Raw genomic sequence first — 12,159 nt, 5'->3', positions numbered from 1 at the left:
GCCATAACTTATTTAACAATAGTTTTCCAAAGTAGACCAACTTTGCTATACCTTTCTTTTGTTAAAGAAATGATATAATTGTAATCTAAGGTAATATATGTACAAGAGACTACCTCCAGCACAGGTGCTAGAAGAAAAATTAAGCAGGACACTTAATGAATGATACAGGCATACCTCGTTTTATTGCGCTTTGCTTTATTGCGCTTCACAGATATTGCGTTTTTTACAAATTGAAGGTTTGTGGCAACCCTGCGTCGAGCAAGTCTATCGGCGCCATTTTTCCAACAGCATTTGCTCACTTCGTGTCTCTGTGTCACATTTTGGTAATTCTCGCAATATTTCAAACTTTTTCATTATTATTGTATTTGTTATGGTGATCTGTTATCTTTGATGTTACCATTGTAATTGTTTTGGGGCACCACGAACCGCGCCCATATAAGACAGTGAACGTAATTAATAAATGTTGTGTGTGTTCTGACTGCTCCACCAACCGGCCGTTCCCCCGTCTCTCTCCCTCTCCTTGGGCCTCCCTATTCCCTGAGACACAACAATATTGAAATTAGGCCAGTTAATAACCTTACATTGGCCTCTAAGTGTTCAAGTGAAAGGAAGAGTCACATGTCTCTCACTTTAAATCAAAAGCTAGAAATGATTAAGCTTAGTGAGGAAGGCATATCAAAAGCTGAGATAGGCCGAAAGCTAGGCCTCTTGCGCCAAACAGTTAGCCAAGTTGTGAACACAAAGGAAAAGTTCTTGAAGGAAATTAAAAGTGCTACTCCAGTGAACACACGAATGGTAAGAAAGCGAAACAGCCTTATTGCTGATATGGAGAAAGTTTTAGTGGTCTGGATAGAAGATCAAAGCAGCCACAACATTCCCTTAAGCCAAAGCCTAATCCAGAGCAAGGCCCTAACTCTGTTCAATTCTATGAAGGCTGAGAGAGGTGAGGAAGCTGCAGAAAAAAAGTTTGAAGCTAGCAGAGGTTGGTTCATGAGGTTTAAGGAAAGAAGCCGTCTCCATAACATAAAAGTGCAAGGTGAAGCAGCAAGTACTGATGTAGAAGCTGCAGCAAGTTATCCAGAAGATCTAGCTAAGATAATTGATGAAGGTGACTACACTAAACAGATTTTCAATGTAAACGAAACAGCCTTATATTGGCTGTGGGTAAAATGCTATCAAACAACATTGCATGCTACAGAGAAATCTTTCGTGAAAGGAAGAATCAATCAATGTGGCAAACTTCATTGTTGTCTTATCTTAAGAAATTGCCACAGCCACCCCAGCCTTCAGCAACCACCACCCTGATCAGTCAGCAGCCATCAACATTGAGGCAAGACCCTCCACCAGCAAAAAGATTATGACTCGCTGAAGGCTTAGATGATGGTTAGCATTTTTTAGCAATAAAGTATTTTTTAATTAAGGTATGTACGTTGTTTTTTTAGACATAATGCTATTGCACACTTAATAGCCTACAGTATAGTGTAAACATAACTTTTATATGCACTGGGAAACCAAAAAATTCGTGTGACTCGCTTTATTGCGATATTCGCTTTATTGCGGTGGTCTGGAACCGAACCTGCAATATCTCTGAGGTATGCCTGTAGTTGTTAAACACACAAAGCACTCAAAACCATAATGTGTGTAATAAGAACAAATGATGCAGTGGTAGGATAAGGGGTAAGAGAAATTCTGTCGAATGTTTCTTTTCTTCTGCTTTCTTAGCAATCGATGATGGTGCCACCAACCCCTCTTCATACTGCACGGGTTCTGCAAGAGGATAAAGACCACTGGGATGAAGTGAAGGTCAGGGAACCCATTGTTATAATAAGGGTTTCTTTACCAAATGGGATTTGAGAAGGTAATGTAGATACCTTTCTCTTCTTTGACACTTCTTCTCCTATTTAGAGTAAGTCATGTTGCTTCACCTATCAAAAGTAAAAGGATTGGAGAAGTTTTCATTTACAAGTTGTCAGTTTCATATCTCTTATATTTGTTTTTGCATATTTCATTCAGACTCCTTGGATAGGCTCTAATTTATTGCCTGCTAGCCTGACATTCCTGTTCATAGGTTCATAGAAGTTAGGGGCTGGAACGGACCTCAAGAGATCATCAGGTACAGCCCTGCTCTAAGGCAGGAAAGACTGCTGAGGTCAGATGGTGCCAGTGAGGTGTGCGTCCAGTTCAATTTAATCCACTTTAAAGGGGGATTGAACTAAACTGGGATAAAACATTTTTATTCTGGATAAGATTGTCAGTGCTTGGAGTTGTTTACAAGTGGTTGCTCCTGCATAATTCCACTTTATAGACCAAGCATTAGTGTCAGCCTAGGCAACAGAAAGGCCTAAGCCAGGGTGGGAAAAATATAGCCTGTGGGCTGGATTCGGCCACCCAACAGACTTTATCTGGCCCATGGCAGGTAAATCGGCCCCACCTGGCCCAGACTTGGGAGGCAGCCCTGGCCATGATGTATGCAGCCAGTCCTGCTGCCCCCTGGGCGTGCAGCAGGGCTTAGGTGGTGGACTCCACTTCCCAGCAGCCCCAGCACCAGTGGCTCCTTCCAGCTTCCACTGCCAGTGTTACCGCTGCTGCTGGACGTGGCCCTGCTGCCCACGCACCCCAGCCTGTCTGTTGGGCACCCACAGCTGGGGGCGCCTAATGGAGTGGGCAGGAAGGGTTTGCATGGAGACTGGAGATCAGGATCACAGAGCAGTGATAGTGCAGGGTTGGGGCCCAGGGCAGAGCTGCAATCCACTCCCTGCACAACAGATCATGACTGCCTCAGTCTGACCTGCGAGGGGAGCAGAGCACACTTATGACCAGGCCTTTGCTTCCTGTGTCCCAATACAGGTGTGCAGTGGCAGCCCAGTACAACCCAGCTGCAGAACAGCAGCTCCCAGTAGCTTAGGGCAGCCTAAGATGGTCATAGTCCATTGGAGCTGGGCCATGCTGTTCCACAGCTGCACTGTACTGGGGGTGCCCACACATGCCTGTGCAGGGGCAGAGGAGTGGGGTCCAGGTCATGGACATATGCTCAGTCCCTCTCCCGGTTCAGGCCAGTCAGGATCCATCGTGTGGGGAACAGATCACAGCCCGTGCCCCAGCCCTGGCTGAATGTTGGTGCTGGTCTGCAATCTTGATCCCAGCTCTAGCCCAAAGCCTGCCTGGCCATTCCACTCCTGGGCGCCACTCCACACCTGTCCACAACCCCTTCCCATCCATCTGGCGGAGCAGCCCTGCGTGCAGGGGGGCGCACTTAAGAGCATTTTGGTGAGTTGTTGAGGGGGCAGCTGCTGACCTGGCCTGCAACAGTTTGCCCAAACTTCCTAAGTGGCTCTTCAGCCCAAATAATTGCCCACCCCTGGCCTAAGCTGTTACTGGCTGCAGTACAACCAAGTCTTTCATTTTGTAAAATTGTTTCTTGAAGGTGGTATGGACTGTCTGTTTTGCTTATGCCTCTAGGGCAGCAGTTCCCAAACTCTGAGAGATTGCACACCACCAATTTAAAATGATACAACCTTAAGTACCACCAGCATGTTTTTCAGTTCAACCTTCAGTACCACCAGTAAATTTTTGTCCTATAAAATAATTATAATAAATCTGTTAATGCATACCATGGATAGGTTGTCTGCATACCACTGGTGGTACATGTACCACAGCTTGGGAACCACTGCTCTAGGGGGTTCACTGTTCTCTCCTTTGATTTCAGGAGGAGATGACTAGTGCTTTGGCTACCATGAGAGTGGACTATGATCAAGTGAAAATCAAAGACTTGAAAGCGTCCAGCAACCGCCTCCTCAACAAACGCCGCAAGAAACTGAAACAGGCTGGCACCTCCTCCACAGCCCCAGGTTGCAACAACCAGTAAAGAAGAGAAGACGAGGGATTTGAGGTTGGAAAGCTAAACTTATAAGGAACAAATTAAAATGAACAGGATCAGCTCACTCTACTGGCTTGACAAGGAAGATGGTGCGCAAAAGTGCGGCAGTGAAAAGATTACATCATACTAGAACTTTTTTATGGGTTTTGCTTTTAAAGGGGATTTTTGTCTGTTATATTTTGCAGAGAACAATTCTGCAAAAATTCTTGAATTTTGATGCAGCTTCACTTGTTTTGTGGGAGAAAAAGAGGCACTCTTTGAGTTCTAGTGCATGAGGGCTTTTACCACAGCCTACAAGAGTGACTTCTATTGTGGTTTCAAGCTTCTGCGAATAGAAACTCCAGACATGTGCTGCCAGAAGATTTCAGAAATTGAAGTATGAGCAGGGAGAAAGGAGAAAAATGGCACCATTTTTATTTTTTTTAATCCAAACTAGTCTCAGGTCTTGTTCTTGCTGGCGCACCTGAATGGCAGCTCTTCCTAGCATTGGTAAGAAGAGTGATTATTTCTAGTTTTAATTCCTATAATCCTCTGAACAGGGGAGCATTGTCCATGATTTAGGGGAGGGAAATGTCCTGTGGGCAAACGTACCATGGTTAGACTATGGGCTTGTCCTTGCACTACCATATCCCTGGAGGCATTTGGTATTCCATGAAATTCAGGTTTTGTCGCACTTTCTAGTTCAATAGATTGTTCATTTTCTAAACTCTCTCCTTGATGTCATGTCTGCACCACTGGCAGATCCCTTCCCTGTAGACTCTTAGTCTACATCAATATCTTACCTAAAACTATGTAGCAGCCTGAGAAAAGTATCTCTGTTCTTTCTGGGTTTGTTCCTTTCCTGTGCGCACACAATTGTTGCATACAATACTCTGCTTTGAAAAAAAACCAACTTCTGAAATCCAGAAAACAATGGCAAGAGTGACACGTGTTCTCTTCAGGGAATCCTATTGGCTCACAATGTCCAGGCTGATTGTTGCATTCAGGACTTGTGTCCCATGTACAATGCTCATTTCTGCCAAATTATTTGTGCCATTTTACATGCAGTGTTTTGACAAATACGTTGGCCCATTCTGATAGTGCAAAATGTAAACCTGTTAACATGACAGCATTCCTGAGCAATAACCCACATGGATGTATATCTTTTGACTTTTTTCTCCTATTTAATGGTGTTCTTGCTGTGGTTTGTTCATTTGTCCTATTCTATGATTGCCATATTCCCTCTTTCTTGTATTATGGATTCTAACTTAGGTGAAGAAAACATTGTTGACAATGTTGCAAGCATTTTGGGTGAATTGAAGTGCTTCCAGCGGTGCAAATAAATATTCATGGTGTAACACATGGGAGATGGAGGGCTAAAAGACTCAAGTGGAAGACTGACATGGTGCAGTAAATGTAACAGATATGCCAAAGAGAGTTCTAATCTTCTACTCCAGTTTCAGTACCTGATAGCCACACTGAACTTGCAGCCTCTTTACCAAAGATCTGCTTGATGCTTTGGACCCAGCACATGGGCTCTGGTCTCATGCACAACAAATCAGACAAAATTACAAGCTATCTACCTTTCTTTGTGAAATATTCCTGGGGTTTTACAAAATGGTTTTAATAAATCATGTTTCAGCATTTCTTTCTGCTGTCCTGCCTTGTTTTCACATAGAGGTTGAAGGGCTTTTTTGTTTACATCCAGGTAGGATTTTCTTTGTGGATTTGTTGAAGGAAAGGGGGAAGAGGTTTCATATGCCATTCATGCTGAAAGATTGTCCAATTTACATTATCTGAGCATCATTCTGGCATCTATCTTTTGTACAAATACTAAATGTTACTTGGGTATTTTTAGGTTTATCTCCTCCAATGCTGCTCTGTGCCATAGTGCATCCCTCAAATGATTATTTATCTTCCTGAGCAAGAGTTAAATATTACTCCCAATTTATCAAACAGAAATAACAAAACAGAGAGATTTAAATGATTCATTCAGGATGACACAAGTAGGGGCCTGTGCCAAACTGAGACTTACGTCCTAATCCAGCAACTTTAGCACAAGACCATCCTTCTTCCTTTGGCAGAGGGTAAGTACTACAACATTTCAACCCTCGAGTTGCATACCTCTTCAGGCAAGGATTTGGTCTGCAGTCTGCCAGCTGGCAGAGCAATTGTATGTCCAGTAATTTGCCGCCTGTGATGCAGAAGTAACAACAGCCACCCCCATCCAAGTATTCTTCACACTCTGCAACTAGCCTCCCATTAGCCTCTGGTTAAAAATATGAGCCTTTTAAAATATTAGCTTGTTCTGTCTCTTAATCTTTTAGTTCAAGCAGTCTGGAGCCCTGTAAGATGCATGTTTAAGCATTAGTTGCCTCCCTTGGAAGAACTGTAAGGTACTTAAAGGTCTGCTTCATCACTCCATGGCTCTAGTACGTGTTCTGTAATTCTATGGAAACTGAGACTGTTATGCTAGTGTAACAGTGGAATGATACAGTAGTGAATGGGGCCCAACCGTATTCAGATTCCAGTCCCTGGACCACAGAAGATTTGACACCTTGTTAGCATTTTGACTAGTCCATCACACTCTGATCTATAGCGGCAACATCTAGGAGTCCACTGAAGGAGAAAAATTACAGAAGAGGCCAAAGAAGGTCTCCAAAACTCCGTGTGAAAGTTTGTATGCTGGGGAATATTTAATGCTTGAGTTCTTTTAAAGAGAGAGAAATATGTGTAAGGTAATTGACACACAGTATCTTAAGCCTTAAAGTTCAACTGATGTACAACTTAGCCTGTAGTGGTAGACCTTGTTCCAGTTATAAGATGGACAAGCACTAATCTCCTTTTAGCCTTGTCTCTGAGCCTTGCTAAGGTCTTGGATGCCTTCAGCATGGTTTCAGCATCTTGTTGATGTCCTACCATCACTGAAAAGTCCAAGTCCAATCATGATGTGCCCCATCCTCTTGGCATGGCCCACAATGTATGGCAGATAAAGCCCTATCGAAAAGCAAAACCTTTTTCCTTTGGAATTATTTATGGATGTGGAGCCACCTGCTGGTTCATCAGTTTCATTGCACTGGTTGCAGCCAAAAGAGTAGTGTATATGAAGACACAACCTTAGAAGCAAGGATGAAATTAATATGAACAAACAAGATTTTTTTCCAGACAGCAATGTCCTTTAAAGATTTTTGCATGGATGCTAAAATGGACGTTGATTCTGGGGGAAAAGCCCATAGGTTTTAATTCTCTCTGTTACCAGTTATTGCATCTTTTTCAGTTTTGATGAAAAAGTATTTCTTTTTCCCTTACCTTAATATCAAATAAATAGGTTTTCAAGACAAAATATGAGGTATATCCTGTGTTCACTGAATTCCCATAATGAGTATGCCATGGAAGACCTTTCCCTTCTGGTTGTTAGCTCAATTATATAAAATGTCCATCTCCTTAAAACATTCACACCCATCAAAGAACTCCTGATCCATTAGATATGGTACTGTAGATTCTGCATTGTCAACCCTTCCCCTATCCCTTTACAGTCTTCCTACATAGAATAATAGCTTCTTTGGAACACACTGCTTGGCGTCCAAATTGATGACCCATTTTTTTAAAAGATAAACTATTATAAAACTAATGATTAATTTCCATATTATCTAAACAAAGGTGGTGACAGGGGCTAAGAAAGAGGTAAACAGTCAATAAAAAGCAGACTATGAAGAAAACGTGGTTTTAAAAGTCTACTTTTTGCAGCAGAAGTGAAATAAGAGCTGCATACACAATGTCTCCCCTCCCCCATTACTTTCAATAATGATTGCTTCTTTTGTGTCCCTCCAACCCATTTCCCTCTTTCATATGCTTTCTCACGCACACACACAGTAATTCCCTCCACCACTTTTCTTCTTCCTGTACTGAATGTTCAACTACCTCCTCATCTTTGATCAACTGTACAATGTGATGAACCTTTTTTGACATACTACACTTGAAAACTAATTTTAATTCTAAGCCATTGTCCCACTTCTGTGTTTTCTAATTGAGAAAACACAGCATGAAGTCTTGGGACTGCATTTGCATCTTAACTCTTCGTTGCCTGGGGTCTAGATGCCCAATTATACAACAGCTCCTGACTTGCCTTGAAATCAGGGATAACGAGCATGTTGCATACATGGTTTGATTGGATTTCTGTCCTGATTTCAGTCCAGTGAATGACCAGGCTTTGACTAATGCCTTTTGGAAGAGGAGTGCTTAGTGGAATAGGAAACAAACAGCTTTGGAAGTATATTTGGTACTTAGATTAGTGTTTTTGAACAAGTTTAGGTGGGGCTGGTTTACCCTTAAGAGTTTCATGTATGTTTCAATCTAATCTATGAAGCTAGCCCCAAGAAATTTGCTGCATTTATTAATGGAAGAATTCCTACTTTGAACCAAGAAAATGATGTTCAAACAGAGCACCACCTTTTCTGCCTTCTTGTTTGACTCAGATCTACAGTCTGTTTCTCTTCTTGGTAATCTTAGTGTTTTCTTAATTTTTTAAATAATCATTTTAATACATTTATCTTCTGTTACTTTGACTACTGCAGCTTAATCTTCTATGGCCTCAGTCACAGTTCTCTAGACACTGCCATATACTTAATGTATCTGTTCACCTTAATAAATGTGGAAGAAACATGACCACATTACCTCTTCCTTGCCCAGCTCCTGGAGTTCCCAGTTTATTCCCAGAATTAGTTCAAAATTGCTCCCTTTTGTGGTAATAAGTATGCCTTTTCTGCCTTCCTGGATAATAGCCCACCTCCAGCACTCCACTTGTTTCACCAGTGTTCTTCCAGACTGAGCCTACAAAGCAGGACAAAGATAGAAGGAAAAAGAATAAACATGCACTTAGAAGAAAGTGGAGCTGACTTCCTGAAAACATTACTGCTTTCTTTGGGGATACCAGAGTCCAGTTTCTCTGAAATGTCTGTGCTTTCCCTCTTTACCCTGTATAGCTATCACCTGTATTCCCATTGCAGGGGAATGAACCATTTAAGTGGGAGTTTTGGACAAAGGGAAAAACTCAAGAATGCAGGAGACATCCATAACCCCCCGCCCCCTCCCCAGTTCTTCCCAGAGAGAAGAAGTATGCTTAAAAGTTTCTACAAGCTAACGAGTGTGTACAAAAAAAATGGCTAGTATTTGGTGATGATGTGTCGTTAGGGCAGTCAGTACTAGCTATTAACTACATTGATAAGAAGTTGTTCCTCTGAAGAATTTGCAGTGAGTATTTTTTGGAGTGGTGGGACACAAAAGATGGCGTACAGGAATCTCTGCCCTGCCCCACTCTGTCTCCAAAGTCTGGTGCCAAACAGAGCTCAACTGTACCTGGGAACTGGGACTTGCAATATTGATAATACATCCATGAGGTAGTCTAGGTATTACTTTGATTGTTACTTTATGGAAAGCCGTTATATGGCCCCGATTACAAACTTTTGTCAATCATGGGTGGAATGGGGTCTGAGGAATGCAAAATGTGGGAGCTCTGGTTTTCTCTTTAGGTTCTTCTAGAATTCATTTTTCCTGAATGCTGATGGTTGATATTCATTGCAAATATTACTAGCATTGAAACCATTTCTTACTATGCCCTCTCAGTTCATTAGGAGGGGTCATAGATGCCCTTACCCTTTCTGTCTCATCAGTGCTATTCAGGTTTTTCCAATAAATTTGATGGTTATTTGGCATATAATTATTGTACTGAGATTTCTCTGATGACCCATTTGGGAAGCTTGGAAGACTGTTCTCAGGAGACATTTCTTATTGCTTAGTTACTGAAACACCTGCTAAAGCTAAGCTCTTTAAAACTGAAAATTATTTAAATGTGAAAATGGGTGGGTAGATCTGGAAGAGAAACTTATCAAAAGACTAAAATTAGAATTGAATGTGTTAGCAGAGAAACACTGATGGGTGAGGAGGGGAGAATTTTCCTGAAGTGTTGCTGCTGCTTGAGTAATGAACCAGGAAAATTCTGGCTAAGCTATTAGCCACTGTCCCAATCCCAAGCAATTTCTGAATGCACAAGTAATTAAGTCTCCCTAAAGGCAGATACACAAAATATACTCCTATTTCTGGAGTACTCTGATGCTCTGGTCTGTGCATATTAATGAGTCTTCTGAGGCAATACCTTAGTTATCTAATGATGATTGGCTCCGTTTTAAAGCAGTTGATAATTGAACAAATGCATAGTCCATGTTTTCTGATAGCATCCCTTTGTCTCAAAATGTTTGGGCCATCTCCATAGTTGTTTTTAAAATAAATATACCTGAGCAGGTGGAGTGGACTTCCTTTTTGGAAGGAATACTACTTACTGTGGATTTTTAGCCTGCTTGAAAACGTGTGTAGCTTAAAGATTTGTATAGAGCATCTCAAGACTCAGACATTTTGTGGTATATGTGAGTCTGTGTTTTGATGCAGATGATGTTGTTCCATCCATTCTTTTACTACTTGAAATTTTCAAGGGATCACTGTCTGACAGGAAGCTTACAAAATAAGGTAATATGTTGTATGCAAAGCAGCGAGGACAACCCCAAATACCTAGGAACAGGACAAACAGCATCCTTGCATCGTGCTAAACTGCATGTTCACTCCCAAAAATTAGGCCTTGGGGTATTGAGAAAATGAGAGCTGTTTCCTCTGTGGCAGCTACCTTACCCTATAAAAATCAGGTAGGAAATAGAATAGTGGGATTCTCAAACACAGATGAATGCAACCAATTCAGCTTCTTTTATGAGGTGCATCTCAGACCCATGGATCTAGGTGGTTGGATCCCATTCAGTGAGAGGATAAGTAGTAGTTGTGACATATATCTCAGTAGAGCTGGTGGTAAACATTTTTAATGCACTTTCTTTTCTGTTGGAAACTGTTTGTTTCATCAGTGTGCTAAAGGAACTTCCACTTTGATGGAAACATTTCAAAGGAATATTTTGTTCTGATTATCATTTCATTCCAACTTTCTTACCATTTTAGTTTCTTGCAGCTTTCTCATTTTGTTTCAGCTTGCTGTGGCAATATTTCTTTTTGGTGTACTGTGTGCAGTGATTGTCTTGTCACGTGTTGCCCAGCGCTGTATTTCACTGTTTGAATGCACCTTGTTTCAGCTTAACTATGCCACAGTGTAAGCAGTAGCTCCAGGTTAGTGCCACAATCTTTAGATGAGGCTGTGACTGTGACTGAGAATTTACATCTTTAATAAAGGGAGCAGTAACTATGAGAACTTGTCTCTTTCTATGATCTCATATACCTAGTCCCCAGAGCAAGACTTATGTGAGGTGTTGGGGGGTTACGCCTGAGGATGCTGGAGCTTGGGAACCAACACAATGGGTGGGTAAAGTGATAGATATTACAGGGCTGCCAGCTGTGGAAAGGACTGTTGGTATATTCCCCAGCATTGCTGGTATCCCTCAGGAGATCCCAGACATCAACCTCATAGAGCTATGGGGACTGTCTTCAAAATGGTGTGGTGGATCTTTGTTTTCACCTTTCCAGTGCTCCCAAATGTCGACTACCTTCTTCTAAACTCGTCTTCCATTCCCCGCTGCCCACCTCCATCTCCCACACTAGGCATCTGATTTGTGTATGCCTCACTTCCTCCCAGTCTCCTTATACTATCCTTTATGGGGCAGTAGACATTAATTCAGAATGGCTATTCACAGACTTAGTACACCACATCAAACAGGTCAAAATGATTTGAGCAGATATGCTGTTCCAGTGCTTCTGAATCAAAATATTTCCACTTTTCTTCTTAATTTGGACTAAAGATTAATTTCCATGCCATGGGAAACGTTGACATTTTATTTTTGATTTGTCCCTATAGGTCAATGTTCAGGCTTCTCAAGATACAGTTTGTTTTTCAAAAGGTTTAGTTGTCTATTCTGCCATATAGCTCTGCCATATTCTTGTATGATTTACTTGGAGTCCTCTGTTTTTGAGTCTCATGTAAACTACTTCCTAGATCTAACCAGTGAAGGAGGACAGGCTGATGGCCTCTAACTCCTACTTTAAGTAAAACATTTTTACTGCTATCAGTCACTTGCGCTCTTGTGGTTAAAGAAAGTTTCATAGGGTAAAATAAATTGTTAGTATATTGCTCAATTTGGCATTTCTTTTGTTAGCACATTGTTCTATTTGGTTTTCTTTTTCCTAATGGATAGCAGCAATCCTACAAAAGTTTAGTCTTAATTTTGAGGATGAATTTAAGTCCCACCCTAATTTAAAATATGTAAACCCAGTGAAACAAAAGGCAGGGGATGGATTCTTGAGTTAAAGTGATTTAGCTG

General features: G+C 41.5%; 1 protein-coding gene across 4 annotated transcripts in view; it reads left to right on the top strand.

The window, feature by feature from the left end:
• Nucleotides 1-5,503, top strand: part of MAPKAPK3 (MAPK activated protein kinase 3) — a 108,675-nt gene extending 103,172 nt beyond the window's left edge. For all 4 annotated transcript variants that reach the window (XM_090021821.1, XM_090021818.1, XM_090021819.1 and 1 more), the window contains 2 exons: nucleotides 1,723-1,803; nucleotides 3,707-5,503. In XM_090021821.1, the coding sequence (XP_089877947.1) occupies nucleotides 1,723-1,803; nucleotides 3,707-3,865 (240 nt within the window). In that variant the 3' untranslated portion in view covers nucleotides 3,866-5,503. The remainder of the gene's footprint in view (nucleotides 1-1,722; nucleotides 1,804-3,706) is intronic.
• The last annotated feature ends 6,656 nt before the right edge of the window (nucleotides 5,504-12,159 follow it).

This window comes from Crocodylus siamensis, chromosome 11 (assembly GCF_052110815.1).
Source record: "Crocodylus siamensis isolate JL-2025a chromosome 11, ASM5211081v1, whole genome shotgun sequence".
NCBI lineage: Eukaryota > Metazoa > Chordata > Crocodylia > Crocodylidae > Crocodylus > Crocodylus siamensis.
The sequence above is the reverse complement of the archived record's forward strand: the minus strand, read 5'-3'. Positions and strand labels throughout refer to the sequence as shown.